Source organism: Zychaea mexicana, assembly GCF_025766255.1.
Source record: "Zychaea mexicana strain RSA 1403 chromosome Unknown BDB00scaffold_15, whole genome shotgun sequence".
NCBI classification, from domain to species: Eukaryota; Fungi; Mucoromycota; class Mucoromycetes; order Mucorales; family Lichtheimiaceae; genus Zychaea; species Zychaea mexicana.
In genome coordinates, this window is record NW_026516678.1 from 394632 (window position 1) to 420657 (window position 26026).

The following is a 26026-nucleotide window of genomic DNA, read 5'->3' on the forward strand; positions in this document are numbered from 1 at the left end:
GCTATCAGTGAATTCTTCCGTAAATTCTATTCGTTCATCCTCCTTAGCGATAGGGTTTGAATGTGTCACTCGGCTATGTACACATCTGCAATACATTACCAGATTAGGAATGGATATTTATCCATCGGTGAACTAAACACTACTACTGCTGGCTCGAACAAATACGACAACGTGTGAGGTATGAAGAGATACAAGATGTTGTGCAACTATAAATGCACATAATAGTTACGTAGTAAGGATTGCTTGGAATATCGCAATCAGAGTTTTGGCTTGCTTCACAGCTGTCATGAATAAGTAAAATACCCCTTGACAAAAGCGGATCCTGGTTTCTGTAAAACTGCTCACATGGTCCTTGGCAAAGTAGAGGGCTTCCAAATTTGTAAAAAATAGAATTCTGTGCTGCATCATTACGCAGTTGCTAAACTCGTGCTAGCTGAAGCATCCAGATCGTTGTTGCCACCGCTGCTCTGGAAACGTATACGCACAGGTTATAAAGCAATCATTATGATGGCTGATCCATATATTGAATGAGGGAGTCAAACGGTCCAATCTTATTAGCGCAAAAGCACCTTCTTGAAGACATGGTATCCGAGAGTTTAAAAGGTCGTTTCAAGTGCGTTTTGTATCTGGTGGTACGCACGACAAATCAACAGCATGAAAAAAAAAGATACACATTGTATACTTTTCTTATCTCTCTTGCAACGATAAACCTCTTTTAGCTGTATGTATTACACGGATAATGACATTAGCTTATCAAGAACCTTTGGGGCAACATATCAAATGTCAGGCAAAAAACACGATTTTTCATTTTCTTCATTATTGTTGAGCATAAATGGCCGTGAGAAAGTAGATTCTTGGTAATTGGATACGATGATATCATGGTAAGAGGAAAGAAATTAAGGAAAAGTGTCGCTTGTGATCCAAGGAAAAAAAGATGTGTACGACCTAAAATATAGTAACCCTCCCTCGTAAACTGGTTGTCGTTATTAAGCAAGTTTTTAAAAAGGCGCCCCTCCACTTTGCTCCTCTCAAGATCGTATTTGGATTGAACCCCGCCGAAGAAGTGTGTGTGTGTGTGTTATCAGAAATATCTATAATAAAAATGACCGATAGTTTTCATCAAACTCTGCTGTGAAGTCAATCCTTCTTTAACATAGGTCTGTCTATGACATCCAGGACCATGTAGACAACAATGTTTAGTCAGATCAATCTTTTTTGGCAGGGGAGCGTAAGGGTACATGTCCAAGAAAGAGAATTCGTCATTTCCTGGGTACCGTGTGGTGCTGTGGTTTATCATGGTGTAGCACCACCTCGATTTTAAACTTGCGCACATCAAGATTATGATATATGATAATTGTCATCCTCACGACTCCACGCCACGAATGAAGTTTAGCCGAAGCGCGGGCTTGATTTGGTTTTCGTCCGCTGATAATGCCAATGTATGATAAATTTTCCCACAGATCCATTGACACACAGGTTCATTTTTCAAAAAAAGAAATCAACATACCATCAGAAAGGATAAGGAAGTTGACCCATATCAGGGAGACAGAAAAGCTTATCTCAGATCCAAAATAATAATGCAGCAGTGATCAGGCTTTTTGCATTATAAGGTAATAGCAAAGAAGCCATAAGCATTGTTCGCCGTTTTTCTTGACATTTATCACAGCATATGTATCGTTTTTTGGAGAATTGCTGAGATTTGCTGAGAATTCGAACAATCTCCTTATGTTTCACAAGGCGCAATTCTAGGCGCCGCTCATTCTTGTTGGCTGATCTGGAGGTGGAGGCCTGATACCTGTTGTGATGGTACAAGTGTGCGGTCTGTTTCTCCTCTCTGCCACGACAGGTATTGCTACGCTTTCTGAATGTAATTTATGCAAAATCAACGGCAGTTGCCAAGACTATGTTTTCAACAACCTTTTTTTGCTACTATGGTGTAACCAATAGGTTGATTATCCAACGTACACACATTTGATATGAGGGCTACAGCAGAGCAGCATGGTGACCAACGCAATCGATGAAGGAAAGTCCTCACAAGTGCAGCATTTGGCTCAAAGTATTATGAGTCTGGCAATAGAAAAAAGAAGACCTCGCAGCGATCAGGTTCCTCAAGATTCTCGTCCCATTGATAACGTGTGCGACGAAATTGACAAGTCTCATGTCAAAGTTCTCGACCTTTCACTCCTTCTCACGCACTACCGAAAAACTGCTGTTCCTATAAGCTTGACAATATGTGGTGCCATTTTGTGTTCATTTTCAGATGACGATTGGGTAAAAAATGCTTGAGTTGTATTGAATGCTACTCTTTGTATGTATTTTATATAACAATCCTTTTGGTATTAAACGAGAGGGTCATTGAGATCTGACCAAAACACGTTAAATTGATCACGGCTACTAAATGTTTTATGTACTTTGATATATATAATATAGAAAAACTACTAGTATACAAAATTAACAAGAGGGCACCGTGAGGTTTTCTTTCTGACACTTATGCTTCTCCTCTGAAAGCAACAATCAAACTCTCTATAGCATCCCAGGTGCCAAAGATTAGGCCTACAAGGCCCATCAATATTGTAAGAAAACCGCCGATAAGTTCGTAGAATGGCTTGTTTCTTAGACCAGTGAGTTTATAGTAGCAGAGCACGGGAATAATAAAAATGGTGGTACTGTAACCAAATGCACCAAACAATGACATTAAAGGTGAGAAATGAGGAACAGTACAAGCGATCACTGTGCAGAATACCATGACTGTAATAGGAAGCTTAGTGTTATTCTCTTCTTTGTAGTTGTCATAGAAAATAAAGAAACGACAAAAACTTACTGAAAATGCGCCAAATTGCACGATAGATGAACTCCTTTCTTTTGCCCAAGCGCTCGACTGTTATTCCCATTATGTTTTCACAGTCCAAGGCAAAGGAGCCAGCAAAAATAGGAATAGAGACCATAATGTTGCAAGTAACAAGCACGATGGCCATGATACGTCCAACGCCGTGCGGGATGTTATTGTAAATGGGGTTCTCTGCAGCTTCACCATATACGAAGTAGCCAGGGACAGAAATCATAATATACGTAAGAGCACAGGTTGACAAGCCTGAAATGGCAATCATCGGCCAGCGTTCAGGTCGTCTCATGGCAGCCTCACAATTAGGGTAGATGACGTTGCCACCCAAACTAAATGCGATGACCGCGACGGCGCTAGGCCAACCATCCCAGACGATGTTCTCACGGACCACGGTATCCACCGGGTGTTCTGGATCTCGGGCGGCTTCAATGACAATGATAAGCGTTGTAGCAAATGTGGCAATAACACCAACGCAGGAGGTCCAGCTCAGACTATCCATGGTTTTCATGAACACGAAAAATATGGTAATCGTGGCAGCAAAGACAATTGACCATGGTATTTGACCGATTTCTGCGACCGTTCCTTGGCAAAGATCGTTGAGGTTTTGACCACAGAGCACAATGTAGAGCGTAGGAGTTCCTAGGAGGAGCCATGCGTTGAAAAAAAACGACACATAGTTTCCCCAGCGACCAAATGCTGCTTCTGCTACTTTGTTGACCGATTCTAGCCGTTTTTCTCCACCGTAATAAAGACATCGAATCAAGATACAAGAAGCGTACTAGGTTTATATTTGCGGTGATGATAATCGATAAATTATTAGACCAAGGTAACATGCAGCTTTTCTCATTTCGTGATACTACTATATGCTGATAAAGACAAAAGAGTAGTGATAACTTTAGCAACAGGAGGTTCCTCACCATTGTCATCCACCAGCATAGTATGAGCAGTGCTAAAGCACCCCATCCTCCAGATGCCAGCACCGAGGAGAGTGACAACATGCCAGTACCACATACACAGCAGACAAGATTATAATACGCAGTCATTGATCTGCCGGCATTTGAACGATCGATGTCAAAATCTGGTTCGTGAAGCTTTTCTTTCCAGTCGTATGCTGACAGTGATGGAGCAAAAAAAGAAGAGTATACAGACAGAAAGTTAATATTTTTTGATTGTAGGCATTTTATGGTCGAATTATAATACAAAAAGAAACTCTGTATCATAACCCTTACGAAGTTTCTGCTTTTTTGATGATTTTAGCGCTGCTGGAGAATCGTACGAGCTGGTGTGACTGGATGTGTTGCTGCTGCTACTGGCAGCGAGGACCTTTTCATTCATGATTGTGAGTGATTTATAGAATATATGTATATATCAATATTGTTGATAGTAGTAAGCTGGTTGATGGTCAAGAGAAACAGGAGAGTAATTGGTCTGTTGGAAACAAATGTTGGTATTTATAAGAATTGTGAATGAGGTTTTTTTAGGGGGCAGGGCAATGAGTCTTTCCACAGTTTCTATTTGTCAAAAGCTTTTCTGTTTGTCTAAAAGGCTGCGCGTTTAATGTTCACTTGCGTCTTCCGTCTTCCCACCAGCTTTTTCCCAATGCGATGTGGGGTACTACTACTATCACTGGCATGAAACCGATTCTAATTCTGGGTGCAAGTGAACCGAAAATGCATGTTATTTTTAAACACGTTCAGGAGTTTCTTTTGGCTGTTCCTATATGTCTGATCGGATAGCTGGATAGAGGCGTAGTGACGGCTCAGCAAGGAAATGGATAGAACCAAGAGTGGGGACTAGTTATCAAACCGTATTTCTTGTTGATCGTTACTCAAAATGAGAACCCATCATGACATAAACGGCTTAGTTTTCTGTAAAAGCACTCACATGTTCTCTCGAAAGATAGATGGTTTCCATAACAGTAAAAGTAGGATTCTGTGTTGTGTGCATCTACATTATCTGCATGTTATCTACAATACTTTCTGTGCCGCTCAATTCACCTTTTATAATATCGCATTCTTCTATACTGCTGTTGTTTGGGGAGAAATGCGTAGTAGCAGCAATGACTGGAGTGCAAGTTTTAAAGGTATGCTGTGTGTACGCTCAATCATCACAATATCAAATTGGAAGAACCCACTCCTTTTTAAGCATTGGCCGAACGATGGAGCCAATATAGAATTACTGCGATCGATATTCTCGGAATGATGCAGCACAAAGATGATGATGATGATGCATTTCACTGCCCACGTACAAGTAATAAACAGCTAGCCTTTTTCTCACATACGCAGTGAAAGGTCCCATCCCAATTCGTCATATGCTGAGTTCTTTTCTTACGAAATAGCTCCTCTTCCTTGTAGAACATTTACCATTATAAGCATCTGATGATGATAAGCCATATTACTAGCACTACTGTTGTAGTCTAACTTGAATCTTTTGCTGCTTTATTAACCAGATCAGTAAAAGTGATGAAATAATGATATAGTAACTTTCATAATTTTCACGATGTTTTGCTTATGCTCTGACGGATCGATCTCAATCGGAAGAAAAAACCGTGAGAAATATGCCCATTTGGAGCAACTGATTGCAGCAAAAATATGCCATGTGTAGCCAGAGAGACATTTCCGGCACAGTGTAACAATAACGCTAGCTCACGGACGTGTGTTTTCTTTTTCATATCTTGCCGTGACAGTTCGTACATTCTCACGCACACTTTTTTCAGAACCATTCAATGTACACACTCACACACAGAGAGAGAGAGAGAGAGTATCGATCCGCTCTGAGAACAATTTTTGTAACCTCATCTCTTTCTTCTGTTTTTGAGCCGGATTCATTTAGGTTCACAGAACATGTAAGTTATCAAACTTTGACCGCATATAGCGTGAGCCCGAAAAATTGATTAACTTTCACAGAAGCGGGCATGTTTTTTTTTTGTTGAGTTGATAAGGATAAGATTTCATTTTATTCCTATTCACCTATTTGAAGTCACTTCTGATGGTGAAATGTCGACTGTTGTTATTGTGATATACGTTCTTTGTGGGGTGAGGCTTTTACTTTTTACAAAAGGGGATTTTGTTAAATGTGCGATTCTTAGGTGGGAGGATGAAGTATAGGGTGATGCCCGGGGACAGTAGTACAGCAAAGTTACCAACAGAAAAAAATATCGCGCAGTGACACAAAATGCAGAGATATGCGGGAAGAAGAAAGCATCTACATCATATATCTAACAGTGGATTTTCTCAGCTAATGGCATATTGGCTCAAATAATACCATCAGCTCCTTGGCCAGATATGAATTAATGACAACAGATCAAATCAAGGATACAAAAAATGAGGGATCCGGATAGCCGCTCTATACATAACAAGTGGATGATTCCTGTGTGTGTGGACATGTGCGTAAATTTGTGAAAACCCCCCAAGTCGTCTCAATGAATCAAGATCTGAGCAAAGTTTATCTGGACTTTGAAGTAACACATTACAGAAGACTGCACATTGGCAAACAAGGGTTCTCTTTAACAATCAACTCTATTTCATATTTTTGATAGTGGGGACAGTGGCGGTTGGATCGGCACGATTGAAAGCTTTTTAATATCTAAATGGCTAATAACAAGCGGACAAAGGGGACACTGTCGCTTGGTGCTTGACGCTAAGAATCACTAGAAGTTCCTGATTTTCAGCCGGTATTACTATACAGTGTAGTACAATTTCTGGCGCTGCACTAGATTATTGTAAGCACTGAAGTAAGGTCATATCAGCGATCACGTTACTATCTACTACGCATCTGCAAGCTCACAACCACTCACGGGGCCTTGCAGAGTTTACAGGTATCTTACCTGAAGAAGGAAAGTTCGGACAGCACCGACTTGCCATTGTTAGAGATATAAATCCCGTCATTCGACAAGAGATCAAAAACTGTAGTTGTATATGCTCCCCCAAACCACATCCCAGTTTTTTTTCCCAGTCTCTTAGATGATCAATATGCACACATGTAGACCTGTACGATACCTGTTTTTTTTCCAGATATTTTCGCTCAATATATACACCGGTTAAGAAAATCACAGCATATACATCTTCAGGTCGGTTTCAACGGATGGCAGGAGATTAATCGACCGTCAATGCATTTTACTCACCACATGTACCTATTACTTTTAGTTCCTCAACCGCTTCCAGTGACCATCATCTATCATCTATATAAATCGATGATTTTATAATAAAATGAGGACAACTACACGCGCTGTATATTCGGGCCAAACATGCTGCAAAAACCTCGTCTTTTAGTAGGGGCCCATTTTTCATTCCGCCATCGTGCAGAGTACATGATCCTTTGCAGCACACGTAGTCCTTTTCCCAGTTTTTTTTTTCTCAAGTGATAAATACCATAGGGAACATACAATCTACATCTGCTATATAACTTGAAGGGGTATCACTTGAACTTTGACCAGGATTGCACTGTACGAACGATGGGGTTTGTAGTAAGAGAAATATATTCACTGTAGGATCTGGATCCGAGTAAATTTAAATATATAATGGAAGCCTAAATAGACCGGCGCCTGTGAGCATGTGGTTACTTTTTTGAGATACAGTTGTGGAGAAGGGGTACCCTGGTACAGTAAATGAGAATGTGGTTACAATAACTGAATTAAACCCCATAGGTGGAAAAGTTTATGCTAGCGTAGAGTAGTGCTAGAAGTGAGTGTGGTGATGAATAATATAAGAAAGTGCAAATGAAGGATAAATGGTAGTTGGAAGGAAAAAGAGTAGTGTCAATCTTGCTGCGGTGCTGGAGTAGGTGATGATAGTGGGTAGCTTCAGAGCTTCTTTAGAAGTTTTTTTTTTGTTTTGGACAGACAGTATGTCACATGCACCAGGGTTAACCCTCTCCCGTTAAATACACCGTTCACTATTGCGACTAGGGCGGAGGAGATTGTTTGTAAACGCTACTAGGTAATCGAGTGACACTCGAAAGACTCGAGTAGTGCTGTTTATTCAGCTAAACCCTCTGGGGGTCTGTCGTCCCTAGGGAATCCTTCCCTGCCATACCTCTATTACAAGGCTTCAACTACGCGGTGTTTGAGTGTGGCTCACCCCGTCATTCCAAGAGAAACTCGTCTGGTTGCGCCAGAGATAGCTCAGGTGAATGGGCGTTGTCAGTTGTAAGAAGGTCTTTAAGAGCTGGTGCGCCGTCGTCATTGTTGTTATAGTTGCCAAGTGGGTGACTTAAGTGGTCCATCTCCCCCGAGGACTCTTGGGTCGAACTCGAATACGGAAAAAGGAAAAGACTAAAGATAAGAAATCAATTAACGCAAGTGAAGAAATTTATTTGAGGGTAAATAAAATCGTAGGGAAGAACCCCTCATTAAGACAAGGTATAAATGTGAAAGAATGTAAAAGAAAATAAGAGATATGATACAAGCTTTCAAGAAAAGAACCCAAGAGAATTTTTCATCGCTGTTACTATCACTTTCATCCGTAGAGAAGAAAAAGTGCATCCCAATTAGTCTACTGTTTTCTAATACTTGTAATGCTCTAGCATATAAGGATACAATAAGGTCCTGCTAAATAAGGCACGCGCCAACTTTGGCAAGGACTTGGTGAGCCAAAGTGGATTGGTTGCATTAGAGATGTATGTACTGTACAAGTAAGTTGGCCTGCCACTGCAAGGTCGGTAACCAAGACACTCAAAAACAGTGGATGCCTCTTTGGCTCCTTAGTAACCAGTATCCATAGCATCGATTAAAGCATAAACTCATTAAAGTTCTCACCAAGTCAATACATACTAAAAAGAGGAGATTTTTGCAGCGCGTATGTAATCCTCTATAAATAAATACACCATCTCATCACAGAGTATATGCTGATATAAAGTGAATTGATGAGATGTAACACACAGCCGTTTAAACGCAAGGAATGTTCCAGCTGTTCTGGTCTCCCATAGCCATCATAGCAATGCTATACACATTTGTCTCTCAAAGACATGGAGAAAAATACTGATGTCATTACTCTTCCGATCCCTTTACTGAACACTCTCATCCCGTGGTTCTGGAGTAGTAGACATGATTGGATACATGGTGATGCTGGCATTGATGAAGCTTGTTGGTACAGTACTCGTCTCCAAAATATTTACGTATAGAACGAATCCTTAAAAGGAATTCGCAGTATGTACCGTAGTAGCCTGCATGTTGCAGCTGTACACGGTTTAATTTTATTAATACTCTTGAAAGATCTCCTATTGCCGCACTGGTGCGCTATTGCTATCGGCGACGACAACTGTATAGCGATCTCATACAGTCATGTAGAAAAGCACCCGTACAGCGAGAAAGAAAAAGGGTCGATCAATCACAGTTTTATGCACATTCATCGATGGTAGAGAAAAGATTTCGTTCATAAGGTCCCGTATACAATTACGTAAAATAAAGTAACTCGGATCAACCTTAACCGAATTTCTGGTCAATAATCGTATAAATCAGGAATGAATATTATGCCGCTGCTGCTGTGATTGCATAAAACTTGATCTACAACTAATAGAAGGCGGCCTTTGAGTGTATGATGATGAGGTATGATACCTCCTATCATCACTACTGCCACTGTTATTATCCCACCGCTCAAGGTGTTCCTGATTATGCTGTTGCTTACAAGCGCAGTAGCAAGCAGATAGAGATAAATGAGTTCCCTACCAGCTGTGCATCAAATATGTGGTTCTTATTGACAGTAACAGTAAAGATTGTAATAGAGTCGGTCGGTGTAGACAAATTTCTTAAACTTGCTTTCCGCCACACCACAACCTCTTTGATTCAAGCGACGCTCGTTTCAATATACCATTTTACAGTTCCATATTCACGTGTCATGATCAAATTAAGACTGTTGCAGTTAAGGGTCCATGGACAGAGTTAGCCCCCCCCCCTCCTTCTTCCCCAATTTAGCATCAGAGGGAAAAAAAGTTGATGTACAAATCAAATAGGGCTCTTGTACAACAAAGAAGTTGACAACAATGGGAAATTTTGATGGGTCCTAAACGTTGCAGATGCACGCAGGTCTTCTTACATTTTTTGAAATAGATTACACAATCAAAGTATGTAGCAAGTCTTATGCTGCAGAAAAAAAAATGAAAGGGGAAGCTTCAAGAGATTTGCGTGGGTGCTGCTAATGGCAATCACGATTACCGGGCGGTTGGAATTACAGAATCCAGAATTTGTCTGTACTTTATTTCGGGAAAAATGCATTATAGTTTATGGATCCATAGGATAAGCAGAAAATAATAAAAAAGCTTAAACTGGTGAGTTTTTTTTTTCTTTGTTTGAAAGAAGGTAATACCGTGTTAACAAAAGCAGACAGATGCTGTTACCATGACGACAAATACATACATACGGTTGCCATGGAGCGCACGTTTGTTATTGTCATGGAGATCTGAAAAAAAAAGCATGCACGCACGCACGCCAACTTTTTATTTTTCTCACACGGGTAGATCACTGGTACTACGATTCCAACAATTAAAATAAAGCATTATGTATCAACTTAATAATCAGCTCCCACCTTACACAACAAAACCACAATGATAGCATTTCATCGCCAGAGACCAACAGAAAATACCAGAGGGCCTTGTCTAAAGAAGTATATACAACAACAATCCCTGCAATTGGATCAACTGAGCTTGAAGCTGGTTTCTAAAACCGCATGGTTACCCAAAAAGAAAAAACGGGGAGCAATTGCTGACCAACGAATAAAAAAAGCACTGAGTCCAGTTTTAAATTTGGTGAAACACATTCTTGTGTTTGTGATCCATCCAAGAAATTTATTCCTGTAATGGTAGGTGGATCGAAGATAAGCCAAAAGTAACCAATATACCCCCCCTTTTACTTTTTTGATATACTTTCTGGTCGTATCACTGGGATACTACATAAAGCAGCTATTATTGTCTTTTGTCATTGTTCTAGATCTTTGGAAGCTTAATATATACACAGTAATAACAGCAATTTCTGTAGCGTCATTATTTTCCATCAGATGATGTAAAAAAAAATAGCGCCAAGTGAGTATGATAGTAGTAGTGTGTGTGTGTGGGGCAAAGGAACAACAGATACTGATTGCATATGCTTTCTCGATCCAATCAAATAGGGCAGAATCCATGGAAACTGGAACCAAAAGGAATCCAGGAACTCCGCAGCAAAGCAACCACACAGATTGGTTAATGATGATGATGACGATGATGAGATTTTGGATATGAGCATTTGAGTAGGCCCGGCGTCGTTTGACCCTGTGGTCTTTCTGCTGCTGCTGCTGCTTCTGCTGTTGTTATTGGCCGGTTTTCCGGAACACTTGAAACTCCTATCTTCCTATTCTAATGCGCCACCCCCCTTCTTTCTTTTCAGACTTAGTAAACGCCTCTTCTCTTCCAGCGGGGTGGAAGCAGCAGGTAGTATTGATTACTGCAATAGATATTAGATAGACAGGAATAGAGTCGTACACAAGACTTACCTAAGACAGACCACAGCCCATCAAAAATTCCAATTCTGCTCACGTCAAAAAAAAAGGACAATGGAAAACCTTTTTTTTTTCACTCTTCTAGGAAAGCGCAAGGTGTGTGTGTGTGTGTGGGGGGAGAGAGCGTGTGTATATTCCAACAGTAAGACGCTTAAAAAATAATCCGAAGCTCTACGAAAAGCGCACCTGTCCTCCTTTTTGGTGCGACATGGTCCCTACCACTTCTCTTCACTCACTCACACACTTTTTTTTTCTCTCCCCGCACTTGACCCACCTTGTTGGTTTCGACACAAAAAAAAAAGAAAGGTGCACTCTTTTTCTCCACACACACACACATACTCACTTACTCTCTTCTCTTCTCTCAAGCATATATTCTGCTATTTTGTTGTCGACATTGCTCCTCCTTTTCCTCCAGCCTTTCTGAAAACTCAATAACCACCCTCCCACAACAGTAACATTGCGCTGTCCTCGTCGTTGTTCCTCGTTTACAAAAAAGCGCAAGAGGAGGGACAGTAAAAAGTTTCAATCTTGTAGCCGAGTTTTTCGTTCTTAATCTTTCTTTCCACCACCTTTCTTAAACACAATCTCCCCCCTTTATATAAATTCATTCTAAACAACACAAAAAAAAGTAATGCTGGTGACCGAGACATTTCACGGTTTTATTGAGACGACCCAAGATGTACTGCTTATTTTCGAAGGGTGTCGTCGTGGACTGCTGCCGAGGATATGCCGTCGTCTTCAGGAGAAAGAACGGAAAATGATCCAATCCGGGTCAGTGTTTGTTTTTGATGAGCGTGAATCAGGTAAAGAAAAACATCGTATGGAGATGGTTTGGGCTTTGTTATCGGGTGATTAATAGCAGTGTTGAAATAGGCATTAAACGATGGACCGATGGCCGAGTATGGAGTCCGTCTCGTATCCTCGGTAACTTTTTGATCTATCGAGAACTGGATAAGCGGGCTCCGGGCGAGAAGCGATATTCAGCCTCCACAGCAACATCTGCTGCTGCAGCAGGCGATATGCGGCAGCGCAGCTATAGTGCAGACCTTGGTGTGGCAGGAGCCTCGTCCCCCGACGCCGCGGGAGGTAGTGGTGGCGGCGGAAGTATGGATCGCAGCCGTGAGCGTCAGCTGGTGGGCAGCTTATCCGACTCTTACAAGTTCCGCAGAGACGGCCTGATCAAAAAGACCATGTCTATCGTCGTCAACGGCGTGGCTCAGCATCTGATATCCTATTACCATCCCAACGACGTCTTGCAAGGTAACCTGCGCAGTCCCACGTCTGTGCCCGAGCTAGCAAGCCTTGAAATCTCGCCCGAGCTTCTTGTCAAGCAGAATTTCCGTATCCCTCCTATGGTCGAGCCTGCATATGATCGTCCAGGCAATGAATCCTCTTCTAGTCCGCTTACACCACCTGACTCATTGACTGGATCTTATGGAGGTATGTATTTCTTCTCTCTTTCTCTCCATGTGTTGTGTATGTGTTCTCTACATGATGATGTATCGTATGCGTGCGTGCGTGCGTACGTGTTGTGATTATCGCCAATGGAACTAATGCATATGCATTCTGGTTTTTCTTTTGCAGACCGCCGCATGCATCAGACACTTCGCAGCATGTCCGTGGGCTCGCTACGAGTACCAGATAACATCACCCATCCGCATCTTGTGTACCAAACACCGTATCACCGCCTGGAAAATGGCGACCAAAAATTCGCTGCTCCCGGTGCAACACCGCAGTCATCGTTGCCCGCGATTTACAATACCGGCTACGCCATACCTTCGCCAACAAGTCTGTCATCCTCTCCAAGCACCCCAATGCTCTCGCCCGTCAGACAATCCTATCACCAGCAACAACATCATCAGCGCCATTATTCCACCTCTTCTGCATCCTACCCTAGAAGCTACAACTCGAATGATCTAGTGTCACTATCATCACAACAACACCATCATCCGTCCCAATCCCCACAACAACATACGCAGGATTTGCAACATCTCTCCCATCATCAACAGCAGCAACACACACCTTCACTTCCTGACATAGGATTTTTTACCAACCATAACAATGCTACTGGTGCTGGTGTGGGTGGCGAGACAAATAGCAGCAGTATCAAGCAAGAATCTCAGGAGGCGAGAGGAGGCGAGCAGACCACGCGTTATGCATCAAACGCCAACCTTGGTCAGCTACTGAACCCGGTGCATCCTTTGCACAATGTTTCCGAGACAACAGGCACCAACTCGACGACGACAACAACAACAACGACGACGCAGGCCCAGCAGCTGTACAATCCAATGACGGCATCTGGCCAGGGTTACTCGTATGATAATGCTGCAGCCACTGCGGGTCAGGAAGACACAACAGTAAATAATAATACGAGCCAAAGCAGTAGCAGTGGTAGCCCGATTGACAATCACCACCACCACCACCACAATCATCATCATCACCAGCACCAGCAAGGCGGTGGAGGCTCGATTGGTATCGATGGCTACATGTATTATCATGATCGTCAGCATTCACTTACCAATAGCCAGCATTTACCCGATCAAGATGCCGCGTCTCTGTATCCCAAGAGTCTGTTGAACCCATTCTTTGCACATCTTTCTCTCCATGACGGTGAAGCAACGGATGCGGACTTGACTGGAGCTGGCACTGGATTGATGTTGAAGTGAAAAGAAAAGTCAACACACCTCTTTGTTATTCCTCTCTCTCTCTCTCTCTCTCTCTCTCTCTCTCTCTTGTGTATGTTTTATATTTATATATACTCCCCTTTCTATGATTTTTTTCTTGTTCCACACACTAACTTCTTCGCCATATATACAAACCGACCTATATAGCTCCTATTCAAAATAACCTGTACTACATAACGGTAAAAGAATAACCTCCTCCTCCTCCTCCTCCTCCCACTACTACTACTACTACTACATCCCTCCAAATCTCTCCTCTCCTTTTGTCCTATATCATTTCCTTCTTTCCCTTTTGGTCCATTTTCTGCTTTTTCGTTGTTTTTTCTTTCTTTTCCTGTTTAATTGATTGCTTTGTTCTGCTTTTTTTGTAAAGAAAAAAGATAAATTTTTGTATTGTTTTCTTTTTATTGCTTATAAAAATATAGAAGCGACTCGTAGTACATACTGCGACCCCACTATCCCTAACTCATCGCTCTTCATAACCGCAGCAGTAGCTGGATGTAATCATGATGATATGGACAAATGCGGCAGTATGTATCCACTACTACCTTGTCGTGCATGAAGGATATGCCATGTCCGAACTATTACTGTTCAAGTTGGAGCAAGATGATGAGAGGAGTGTTTGCTTTCATTTCCTTGGGGAGTTTCAATGTTGCGATGCTTTCTCTCTCTCTCTCTCACTGTCAGGGACAGGAGGCAACATCCTCAAGAACAAAAAAAAGAGAGAGCTTAGTTCTTTTTTTCCTTTATACCACATGTTTTTAACATGGCTGAACCTACCACACCTTTATTTCTAGGCCTTAAACTCCTCCACATATTCAGTATTGGCTGTGTAGGGTCAGCCCAATTCTATCTACCTACGTTTTATAGTACTGTATTAAACCTAGGCGCCGATAAGATCGGTTTCGTAGCATCTATCGGTAAAGTAACCTTCTGATTTTTGGTTTCTCAACATCCCTCCTTTTTATATCCGCTTATACGATACATATCCTCTATCACAGCCCTTTTGACCTTTTTCTCTCTCTTGTTCTCTCTCTGCAGCTCCATTTGTGTCATGTTTAGCATTTCCATTTTGGATGGCATGGGCTGACAAGACCCAGCAATATAAAAAGATCATGGCAATCAACATGCTCATTGGCTTGGTAGTAAGTTTTTCTTTTTTTTTCTCTTTCCTACCCCGCCATTCCACAGATAGATATGTCGAGCAGAAAAAAAAAACCTCCATCCAGTGATATTTAAAACACACAAATGCCAATCTCGTAGTTTATCTTGTCTATAAGTCTGGTGCCATCCATTACTACAAGCAACAGCAACGAGTGGACCATCACAACACTCGTGAGTATCGGTTGTCTGGGCTACGCGTTCTTTGGCTACCCCATCATTGGCACCTGTGTAGACTGTGCAACACTGCGGGTGCTCGGCGACCGGAAGCAGCAGCTTTATGGAAAAATGAAGATGGGCTGCCCCGTTGGATTCGGTCTCTCCGTCTTCTTGACCGGCATAAGCATTGATCTCTGGGGCCCTTATGCGCTCTTTGGCATATTTGCAACATGTGTTTTATCGTTTGTCTGCACTTGTCTGCTTACTGATCTCGAACCCTATCCATGGCCTCAGCAGAGACGACCCATCAATAACAGCAACCGCACTACTACTGCTGCTGCTGGACAACATCACCATCATGATGACGTTATCGTTTACGGTGATGATGATGATGATGGTGGTGAAGTTGACGGTGACAACGATAATGTCGATGATGATGATGATGATAAATTGAAGAGCCCCTCATCCATTTGGGACCTGGCAACACAACCACAGGCCGTGCGATTCTTTATCGTCATGACACTCCTGGGGATCGTGATGGGGAACGTTACCGCATTTCTATTCTTGTTCATTGAAAAAGATTTACACGGTAGTCCCGCGCTTGTAGGGCTTCTAGGTCCGCTGGCCAGTTGCACCGAAGTAGTCTGCTTCTTTTTTGCCAAGGATGTAAGGCTCCTTCCTACCCTTCTCTTTCGTTAGCTCTCTCTCTTTGATTCAAAGAGATATTGGTACAGCTAGTACAAACAGCAACTGAATAGGATCGGACTAAAGAGAGTCGTGTATATAGATTTTCAGATGGCTCGGTCCACGAAGGATGTTGATTGTTGCGCATAGCGTTCTTGTCTGTCGATGCCTGATCTATATGATTGCTACCACGATTTCAAGCGGCGCTTACTTGGCTGCCGCGAGCCAGCCGCTGCATGGTACTTTTATTACTATACAGGAGCAAAAAGGGAACATGCTCAACCCCCAACCCCCACCCCCGCCCACACACCAAAGGAAAAAACCCCCCTCTTCTCCTGTATTCTACTACTAACAAGCGTTTATACAGGTATCTGCTTCTCATTACTGTGGAGTGCGGGCGTGGTGGAAGCCGATAACATAGCCCCTCCGGCCCTGAAGGCACGGTCGCAAGGACTGCTGGGCACGGTATATCTTGGTTTAGGCGCCGGTGTTGGATCGCTCGTGTGTGGCTACGTCTACGAGCATTCGGGAGCCGTCAGCATGTGGTTGCTGACTATGATCCTCACTCTCGTGAGTCTATTTACGTATACTGCTCCCGTGGTCGACAAGTGTATCCAGTCGCTGTGTGCTGTGATCGCCCGTCGGCGACATGCTGATTATACCGTGATCGCGTCGAGTGAACACCATCACCACCATAACCATGATCCTATGAAGGATGATAATGAATAAATTTGTACTCTCTCTTTCCATATATGTTATTTCGCGTCATTTGTTTCTTTCCGTTATGGCTGGATGTTCATCGTATACAAGAGAGGAGCGGAGGGAGTGTGTGTGTGTGTGTGTAAGTAAATTAAGCACGGGTCAGGTGACAAAAGTGACGTCCCCTCCCCTTCCCTCTCTCTCTCTCTCTCTCTCTCTCTCTGTGCGTGTGTACTGTCTCCGTCAGCTTTCGCACTCCTGTTTTACTTGGTTTTCTCGCACCTTCGGTCCGGCTAGTTCTTTTTTCTTCTACCGCTTCTTTTACTTTTCATCCCGTACGCACGCTTACACCTAAAACATGTCCACCGTAAGTAATTATTTTCTTCCATCTATTGCCATCCTTCCAACTTTTCGTGTCTACTGGTTCCTCCTTTTGTTTGTAATCTGTTCGTTCGTCCAATTCTCACCCGTTATGCTTCTATACACTTTTAGGAACGCGAAGATAAGGTAAAAAAAGACAAACGTTGTTCCTTCTTTTCTGTCACTTTGGGCTTTTTGTGGGAGAGAAAAGCATAGAACTATAGGAGATGAGGGATGGGATATAATCTTGGCACAGATGAAAGATTGTGCAAATCCGTTCAGAACTTTTTCCATTGAACTTTTTGTTTTTAAATGTTTCTATCTGATATAGGTCTACATGGCCAAGATTGCCGAACAGGCTGAACGATACGATGGTAGAGTACCTCTTTTTCTTTCCCTAACCTTTTTTTTTTCTCTTGGGTCGCCATCCCCCCCCCTTATTTTGCTTTGTTTATGGCACGACTATATTCTATATTAACTTTTTCAACATATACACTGTTCAATAGAAATGGTTTCCTATATGAAGGAAGTGGCCAAGGTAAGAAGCTCTTTTTCCATGCTTTTCATTATGAGTGACAACCTGCTTCTATATCTTTATATAACGACCACTGATATGATGATGTTACCTAGATGGGCGTCGATTTGTCTGTCGAAGAGCGTAACCTCTTGTCTGTCGCGTACAAGAACGTGATTGGTGCACGCCGTGCGTCGTGGCGAATCGTGTCTTCTATTGAGCAAAAGGAAGAAAGCAAGGGCCACGAGGCTCAGGTAACCAAGATCAAGGAATACCGCAAGAAGGTCGAAAACGAGTTGTACGATGTTTGTAACGACATCTTGGACCTTCTCACCGACTCCTTGATCCCCTCGGCCTCTGAGGGTGAGGCCAAGGTCTTTTACTACAAGATGTAAGTTTTTTTAGTGTGGGACACACACACACACACACACACATATTCAGAGCACACATTACAATACATACACAACGTATATAGAGTTTTGTGTAGTGTGTGTGTGTGTGTGTGTGTATGAGAAAGAGTTTTTTCCGTCCTTCCTTCCTTGTTGTTTGGCCCAGCCTCCCTTTTGTGTGACACTCACCACCGATAATAAAAAAATCTTCTACTAAATATAGGAAGGGCGATTACCACCGTTACGTCGCGGAATATGCCACGGGCGATGAACGCAAAGATGCTGCAACCGCTGCTCACGAAGCCTACAAGACTGCCACTGACGTTGCCCAGGTCGATCTTGCCACCACCCACCCCATCCGCTTGGGCTTGGCTCTCAACTTCTCGGTCTTCTACTACGAGATCTTGAACTCGCCCGACCGTGCCTGCCATTTGGCCAAGCAAGCCTTCGACGATGCCATTGCAGAGCTCGATACACTCAGTGAAGAGTCTTACAAGGATTCCACTTTGATCATGCAGTTGCTGAGAGACAACTTGACGCTCTGGACTTCAGATCTGCAAGAAGGTTAGGAATGCGACGACACATGGGCATCGATAAAGAGCGTTGGAATGGGAATGGAGAAAAAGAGGCTTTGGACGGGTTGTACATGCATACTTTTACTGACTTTTTTTTTTTCCAACTCGTATGATTAGACACTGACAAGGCTGACAAGGCTCCCAAGAACGAAGAGGAAACGCAAGAGTAGATTACCCGGTCCATTTCTTCCCTCTCTCTCTTTCTCTATCCCTTTCTTTATCTTCCTCTCACACTTTTTCTCATGTTTCCCATTTCTTGAACGCACCCACAAACATTATATATCCGAACCAATTTTCTTTCTAAACCCTTTGCTGATAAGAAAAGAATAAATCGCCCCCTTTTCCCAGTTTTAAAATGAACCTGTTTTGAACTGAGTAACGATTGGATGTCGAGGGAGGAATAGAAAAAAGAGGAGGAACGAAGAAGGGACGGCTAACGAATGAACAAATGATGGGATGAACAAGGGAGAAGAGGGACAGATTACAACACCTCGAGAAAGAGCTTGTTTCTTTTCTCAGAGTTCTCTTACGTGCCTTGATTCATTTTCTTCTAGCTGTTCTGCACCCTCTTGATACATGACACACGTGCGATATATGAAATCAATGTCATCTGCATCAAACATATCCAAGCCCACTGACGCCAGTTGCTCGGGGTGGGACGCTGGTGGTGATACAGACTGCATCCATGTGAAAAAAGTGTCCGCGTTGCCTTGGTTTTCGGTGATCTGTTTGGCGAGTGTCTGCAGCTGCTCCAGTTCGCGTTCATACCGCCTTCGTACATGGTCAATAGATAGCGCCCACTGACTTGCTGTCATGATTCTGATAGATCGTTGAATCGCTGCATGGGCTATATGGTTTCGCATCGCAGACACAGCATGACTATTGACCTGTGGTAAGGGAGGAGTGTACATGATGGTCGCTGAGAGATGCCAAGCATGGTAATCTAAGCGTCGTAGCTTGTGGTACCGGACCACAGCAGACAGGGCGTCACCGGGCCGACCACAAAGTGGATAGACCCGTGCCTGAACTAACAAATTGCCCATTTCTTGTGTGGTCTGTGTGCAGTTTACAAATATATGAATTAAGCTTTTCTCTTCTTCTCAACCCCACTGTTCCCCAAACCCTAAACCCAAATCAATTAATTTACCTGAGGCCGATCGAGCAGCTTTTCTGCCACATCCAACTTATTGCATCGCACTGCACAGTGTATAGCAATTTCAGTCATTTCTCGAGTATTGCTCACTTTGGACCGTCCAGCATCCGTTAATTCGATATATCTGAGTGCACCTTTCAAAGCTTGCGCATAGCGTTTACGGAAATAATCATGTTCAATTGCACTTTTCAACTGATTCGGTCCGTGTCTTTCGAGCATTAAACTATCATAATCGTCAAAAGAATGAAACCACTATAATTTTTTTTTGGGGTAAAAAAAAAGAGAAGGGTCCTTTTAGATCGAGTTGTATACATTAAAAGATCCCGATCTTTTGAGGTGAAAAAAAATTCTTACACCGTCGTTCTCTTCTTTGGCCGTATAGGGTGCTTGCTCGGGAATGATGCGTTCAGCTTTGGTTACAAATACATCGTCGTCAAATGCAAACGAAAATGGAGCATCGTCAGCCATTTTGGGGAGTTTCTTTATACTGTGTTTGACAACCAAAATTAGAAGAATCCAAGTGCTGCGGTCCAAATTCTTTGAACCGAGCGGCGTTCAACTAGCTACTACTATAAGCCATATTAACAAAATCATCGCGTGCATCCTTTCTATGTAGAGCTTTTCTTTCCTTTCCTCAAGACACAGTCCAATACTATAATTTTGAATGAGCATTAGAAACCGAAAGTATCTGGAGAAGGCTGTGTTCCCAAGCGTACGTGGCCGTTGAGTCTTAGGGCGTACTGTATCGCGGCGTTAATAGCGCTTCCATTTAGAAACTAGCAGCAGTGTTGTCTCTCCTTCAAAGTAGCACGTAGTGACGAGGCAAAATAAGCGCAATGTACACACATATATATACTTGTTGCTCAACCAGTCAGTAACCTCAATAGTCAACGACTGGAAAGCGTAATCACTTCTTCATAGTAGGTTATTAAATTTCATCAACTCTCAAACATGTATATCTTGGTGAGTCCAATACACTATAAACTTTTAATGTTTTCAGCAGACAATGGAAAAAGCAGCGCGGTAGCAGTAATGATGATGTCCGCATTCCCGTCACTTTCCACACAAGTCAAATGCCTATTTTATTTTATCTGTATCCGGCTTTACCTTTTTTAAATGTGTCAAGTCCGTCCATACAGTTGTCTGCATGGAGTTTGTTTCGCAGCCATTGATTAGCTGTTCCTGCCCATTCCCATCTTTTTTGACAAATCCTACGTTGTTCTTCCCTTTCTCACAAAATCTCAGCTTCATTTCAGCTATCGCTGTGTAATTTTTGAAGCATGTCATCGCAAGAGCGAATGGTGCAGTATGTGTGTGTAAGGAGTTGGAAGTGGAAGACAAGCGGGGAGAGGGAAATGACTTTGGCGAAGTCCCCATCGATATGACAGTTTCAACAAGCGATGCCGCCAACGTCGTGTTCGCAACCTTCCTCTTGTAGGACTACACTGCGCTGCCCTTGCTTTCTTTTAGCTAACCTTTCTTTCTCTCTTGGCGACGTCAACATTATCCGGAGTAGTTGCTAATATATCGACATTTTCACTGTAAGAGTATTACCGATCAAGGAGGTGTTCTTTTACTGAGCACTATAACTTGACTCCCAAAAAAGCAGTACGGTATAATAAAATACTGGTGAATATCTTACGTGTTACATAGAAGCACAGCAGCCGTGTTCAAGCATGATGATGTTGATCCTTTATGATATCAAATATCCCAAAAAACTCAAATGCTGCCAACGTAACGCGTCGCATGATTTGCCTCGTAATCTCCGCCTTATATCACTCACTGCGACCAAATAGTGATAGATCAAGGTATGCCATAGTTTCTAAACATTTACTAACGTACTTTTAAAAAGCTTATCAGAAACCACCTTATCAAAGACATAAACCTAGCTTTTCTAATTTGTCGAAGCAAACAAACAGCTTACAGTCAATAATTTCGAAACGAAATCAAAATACTTTGACGAGCACGTCTGTTAATGCTGTCGCTAAACGACTGTAGCTGCATTTGGTACATTCATATATGCGCTACAGAAGCTCTTATTATACAACGCATGAAGTATACCCGCATACAAAGTGCTACTATAGCAGCGATGATCTACAAAATTATTTGGGAAATGTCAAAACCAGGTAATACCAAATTTATTCAAGTGGATCAACTTCATCAACAAGTGTAATATGAATCCTTTCTAATGGAGGTCTCTCCTGTTAGAAGCACCGCGTTATAAACACTCGTCATCATCATTAGTTCTGTAATAACCAGGCGACACATCACGCTCATCAAAAACAACAATCACCAAAATGAAAAGTAGAAACTAGGTATATTTCTGTTGTTTTAACAGCAAAAGTTGGAAGAAAAAGTGCATCAACTGGCAACCTTTCATTTTCGAATCCTCATGCAGGCCTCAAGAGTAATTTTAAAAATGCACAACAGTACTGCGAAACGCGCATGCAGAAAAAGAATCAGTGTCGTCATCTTCAGCAAAAGCGTTAGCGATAAAGCGACAGTACTAGATGAGAAGAAGAAACCTTTTGCACTTCTATACGTGATACGATAAAGTTTGAGTCGAGGGCACATTGCTTAGATATTACAGACTATGTTATTGTGGACCCATAATGACGGACCAGAGATGTTATTTGTTTGCGACATATGGTGCAAATTGAATAAATGCTTCGATGACATCCAAGCTTAAATACGAAGGTATGTTATAAGTTAGAATGGCTTAGGTTATCTCTTTTAATGTTCTGTAGAGACAATGTCTCAATTTCGACGACGATGAATGTTAACCATGGCCTTACCATCGCTCTTTTAGCGATAATTGATCCTAGACAGTCGCCTTAGCGTCCTAATCTAATCTTATTACATAATGAATGTGAATACGGTTGTGCGGAAGGCGGCAAGGATAACACGTTTAAATTGGGCAGGAAAACGGACAGTTTTACTGTCCTGAAGTGCTGAAGAGCAAGATGATGCATGCTTAGAAGTTCGAATACGACAACAACCGCGCGTCACCCAAATCATACATGTATGGGGTTTTCATACAATTCCGTCATAATATCAAAGTTCAGGCGACACGTCGGTCGTCTCTCAAGATCCCTGTATCGAACAATAAGAGGTTCAGCAATCTTGTCCAGAACATGCACTATCGCAAGTTGTCTCAGCTGCTGTTGTCGAATTTAATACAGTAATCATGTCACGCTTCCAACGGACAGTGATGCTCAGAGCGAGAAAGTTGTAAAAGAGGGCGAGATACATTCATACCATTTGGAAGCACAGAAATCTTCTCGACGATCTTGCTCAAAACACAAGTTTAAAGCCTTTAAAACCAAAAGTCACTGAAAACTACCTAAGAAGCATCGCTGAACCAAGCGTATCTACTTTTGTTGAATACAAGAAGTAGCATTTCGTGATTGACAACTAACAGGTGATCAACCTGCCGTATCAAACTGTTGCTCAAACATAAAAAAACACATTGTTAATGTCAAATTGTTATATTTTGCGTTAAGATTGTTATATGTGGGCCTCTAAAAAGAAGCCATTGAAGTTAGACTGGCAAGATCTATCGTCATACATAACGCAGGCTCGTTGTCCAGTAGCGCGGACAATGAATCCCCACCAACCATCACCACAGCCTTCCATGCACAGAACAACTGTTCCGCCCTTCAATGCTCCGCTTTTGTAACTCGCTTCAGGTAGCACAAGCGGTCGGTATTTGCTCCTATAGGTTCGACAAAATCGTTTTTGTCTTTCGGCAGCTTCAGCATCATCGTAAAACGACAACAACAGTATCATTACCCCACTTTACAGCAGAAGAAGAAGGAGAAGATACACAATGCTATTTACAAAAAATTATCGCCCCTTCTCCATTCGTATGACCCTTATGGGTAAAAGCGACGAAGATTGCTTGAAGCATACCTTGCTCAAGTTTATTCAGATGTACAGAGAGAATGTACTATCCTGCTTCCAATAGATCGAAATTGAACTTCATGTTGCGCGTTTGATCCATCTTGAACGAAAGCTTTTAACAATTTGCAGAATGCATGTATTGAATCGAAACGCCTAGTTGCAGAGTGTAAACGTTGTGGGCTCTGGGCGTTATTGATTATGTCTATTTAGACGGGGATCAAACATTCATCGGTATCAACAACTGTTGAGGAGGTGCTGTCACTGGCTTACAGTCAAATGCCTCCATTCCGCCCAGAATTCTTCTGCGATATAAAAGAATATGGGACAGCCCAAGACGGAAAGAAAAACGCTGGTAGCAAAAAAAAAGAGATTGTAGGATCTCAACTTGAATTGACCAGAAATTATGAAGAGTACGTTGGCGTTTAAATGTGGCAACGATAGTAAAACCGACCCTATCACTTTCATTGTTGGTATTTACATCGGTCAGCTCGTGTACGTATATCTCTGACGAATGTCACATGTGATATATATGCACGTGCGAGCTTCTGGTCTGTACTAGACAGCACTACAGATTGTATTTGTCGCTTACAGTCTACGCCAACCTACACAATTTCCATACGCCCGTCCAATATATCATCGGTCTATTACAAGCAACTTAATTGATACTTCAGGCAAAGGTAGAGAACTATTATATGCATTGTTGATGGTGGTTTTGTTTTTTCATTCCATATCTCTTCTATTATGTTAATTATATAAATTCGTGAAAAAAGAAGCATAAGCGCAACTGGTTACCAATGATGATGATCAGACAGATGTTGTATGTAGAAATATAGCAACCAAGAACATACTGGTTCTATGCCCGTAAGAAAGCGAAAAAGCAAGAATATATGAAAATTATTCAGGCCAAGCTGTTTGTGGAAAGTCTCTTGAGAGTTTGCTTTGAGATATTCTGCTGCGCAAACCGTTTACTGATAAAGGAAAAGATATATTGTACTCCATGTATGGAAAGAAATTCGAGACGAAATAAAATAGATTACTGTACCTCCACGAACTAGAACGGGGAAAATAGTAGAATGTGTGCAAGTCCATCGGTTTCAAAATGTGGAGACTTCTTTAACGTACTCATATTATTTAGGAAACGAAAGAGATATAAAAGTGGAAGCTGGCAGATGCGTTGTATGTATACGTTCGTAAACTGGATATTCCGATACGTCTCGACATGCTCATACATCATGACCCACACAGCTTTGAGGTTGTAATCTTATGCTTTTTGAAGCCTTCAATAGTTCCCGAGACATCTTGTTAATACAGTAGTCCTTGCAAAGTATATTCAGAAAATAAAACGATGCAAATACTAAGCGTTGCGGTTCATACAATAAATAGATCTACGAATACACGCAAGTGCTCATAAAAAGCCTTTACCCAGCCTAAAACCATGGCGTCAAATGCCGTATAATGAGTTTTCTATTTTTGTTACTTATCTTTATACAACTGTAAGCGACTATACCTGTTGTTCTCTGACGAGAAAAACAACGATTCAAAAAAGCATTCTAAGCTAGAATCCGAGAGATCACGATAAAAAGATCTTAGGTATTCGACGCGATTTTTGATAGGATGCGATCATCACGTAACATTACGTGGCTACCGTAATCATCACTTATTATACGTACTGCAAGGTCGAATCCACAGTTTCGGTACCGCTAATCGCATATTTATCACCCTTGTATCAACTTTCATGTTCGAGATTTTGTCGACGTTGTTGACAACCTCCCCTCTTTCCCAGGTATCCCCCCACTCCTTTTCACCCAATCGTGAAAACTCAAATGATATACTTCATGTTACAGACATATTAGGCTGCCGTATAGGAACTGTATAGTCTTAAGAAATTATTGGGCGTTAACAAGACAGCATTGATAAAATAAAGCCTGGTTCCACATGAACTAATTATAGTACAATCTTGATTGTTTTGTTTTCTTCTGTGTATGTGTATGTACAGCATCGAACTAGATAATTTGTTATATATGTGCTCGCTCATTCATTATCTCACCCGATCGTTCTTCTTGTTGGGATCACAACAACGATGCTGATGTATACCGAGTTAATTGAGCAAGGAGAACCGGGTAATGGAAAGAATGCACCACATTTACCAGGGTTTCTCAACCAGGGTACTGAAGACGTAGAGAGGTAGATTAAATCCATCATATGCTCGGTCTATTTCTTCTGAAAAGCTTTGGGATGATGATATACTCCTTTTCGTAGTATATGTGACGGTATGTACTTCTTCTTTTCAGGAAATAAGACGATATGTTGCATATTTACCCGTCCTCATCGGGCTAATTAGATGTCCCACCATCCCCTTTTCCCCCAAAATACTGTTCTGTTTACAAGGTTTACATCTCTTTACAAGAGACCACGAGCTAAAGCTATGTGATATGAAAATG

The 26026-nt window shown here is 42.0% G+C and overlaps 5 protein-coding genes across 5 annotated transcripts; 3 read left to right on the plus strand and 2 right to left on the minus strand.

Annotated features, from left to right (window-relative positions):
- Window positions 1-2488: 2488 nt before the first annotated feature.
- Window positions 2489-4177, minus strand: BDB00DRAFT_882124 (transmembrane amino acid transporter protein-domain-containing protein; the record flags this gene model as incomplete). The annotated part of the gene is made up of 4 exons (XM_053128127.1): window positions 2489-2748; window positions 2822-3620; window positions 3760-3953; window positions 4072-4177. 4 exons carry the CDS (start codon window positions 4175-4177, stop codon window positions 2489-2491), a joined length of 1359 nt encoding a protein of 452 aa, XP_052982578.1.
- A 7350-nt stretch (window positions 4178-11527) lies between these two features.
- Window positions 11528-14269, plus strand: BDB00DRAFT_971870 (Gti1/Pac2 family-domain-containing protein). Its single transcript, XM_053129864.1, has 3 exons — window positions 11528-12110; window positions 12181-12747; window positions 12892-14269. Exons 1-3 carry the CDS (start codon window positions 11939-11941, stop codon window positions 13971-13973), a joined length of 1821 nt encoding a protein of 606 aa, XP_052982579.1. The 5' UTR covers window positions 11528-11938; the 3' UTR covers window positions 13974-14269.
- A 400-nt stretch (window positions 14270-14669) lies between these two features.
- BDB00DRAFT_809920 (major facilitator superfamily domain-containing protein) lies at window positions 14670-16826 on the plus strand. Its single transcript, XM_053122520.1, has 4 exons — window positions 14670-15133; window positions 15252-15974; window positions 16096-16231; window positions 16360-16826. The coding sequence occupies exons 1-4, from the start codon at window positions 15065-15067 to the stop codon at window positions 16719-16721; spliced, it is 1290 nt and encodes a 429-aa protein (XP_052982580.1). The 5' UTR covers window positions 14670-15064; the 3' UTR covers window positions 16722-16826.
- A 591-nt stretch (window positions 16827-17417) lies between these two features.
- Window positions 17418-18784, plus strand: BDB00DRAFT_142607 (14-3-3 family protein epsilon). Its single transcript, XM_053116229.1, has 3 exons — window positions 17418-17589; window positions 17682-17956; window positions 18178-18784. The coding sequence occupies exons 1-3, from the start codon at window positions 17560-17562 to the stop codon at window positions 18521-18523; spliced, it is 651 nt and encodes a 216-aa protein (XP_052982581.1). The 5' UTR covers window positions 17418-17559; the 3' UTR covers window positions 18524-18784.
- A 311-nt stretch (window positions 18785-19095) lies between these two features.
- Window positions 19096-20126, minus strand: BDB00DRAFT_744107 (uncharacterized protein; the record flags this gene model as incomplete). Its single annotated transcript, XM_053118506.1, has 3 exons — window positions 19096-19574; window positions 19817-19934; window positions 20037-20126. Coding segments are annotated over 3 exons (687 nt in total), but the record flags the coding sequence as incomplete, so codon positions are not given.
- Between the last annotated feature and the right edge of the window lie 5900 nt (window positions 20127-26026).

What these genes read in the sequence shown, in the direction of transcription:
- BDB00DRAFT_971870 (XM_053129864.1), top strand. Translation starts at nt 11,939, where the DNA reads ATGCTGGTGACCGAGACATTTCACGGTTTTATTGAGACGACCCAAGAT. An exon ending in TTTTGATGAGCGTGAATCAG is followed by an intron (nt 12,111 to 12,180) that starts GTAAAGAAAAAC and finishes GTGTTGAAATAG; the next exon opens with GCATTAAACGATGGACCGAT. An exon ending in ATTGACTGGATCTTATGGAG is followed by an intron (nt 12,748 to 12,891) that starts GTATGTATTTCT and finishes TTTCTTTTGCAG; the next exon opens with ACCGCCGCATGCATCAGACA.
- BDB00DRAFT_809920 (XM_053122520.1), top strand. Translation starts at nt 15,065, where the DNA reads ATGGCATGGGCTGACAAGACCCAGCAATATAAAAAGATCATGGCAATC. An exon ending in GCTTCTTTTTTGCCAAGGAT is followed by an intron (nt 15,975 to 16,095) that starts GTAAGGCTCCTT and finishes TCGTGTATATAG; the next exon opens with ATTTTCAGATGGCTCGGTCC. An exon ending in CGCGAGCCAGCCGCTGCATG is followed by an intron (nt 16,232 to 16,359) that starts GTACTTTTATTA and finishes GCGTTTATACAG; the next exon opens with GTATCTGCTTCTCATTACTG.
- BDB00DRAFT_142607 (XM_053116229.1), top strand. Translation starts at nt 17,560, where the DNA reads ATGGTTTCCTATATGAAGGAAGTGGCCAAG. An exon ending in ATATGAAGGAAGTGGCCAAG is followed by an intron (nt 17,590 to 17,681) that starts GTAAGAAGCTCT and finishes GATGTTACCTAG; the next exon opens with ATGGGCGTCGATTTGTCTGT. An exon ending in AAGGTCTTTTACTACAAGAT is followed by an intron (nt 17,957 to 18,177) that starts GTAAGTTTTTTT and finishes TACTAAATATAG; the next exon opens with GAAGGGCGATTACCACCGTT.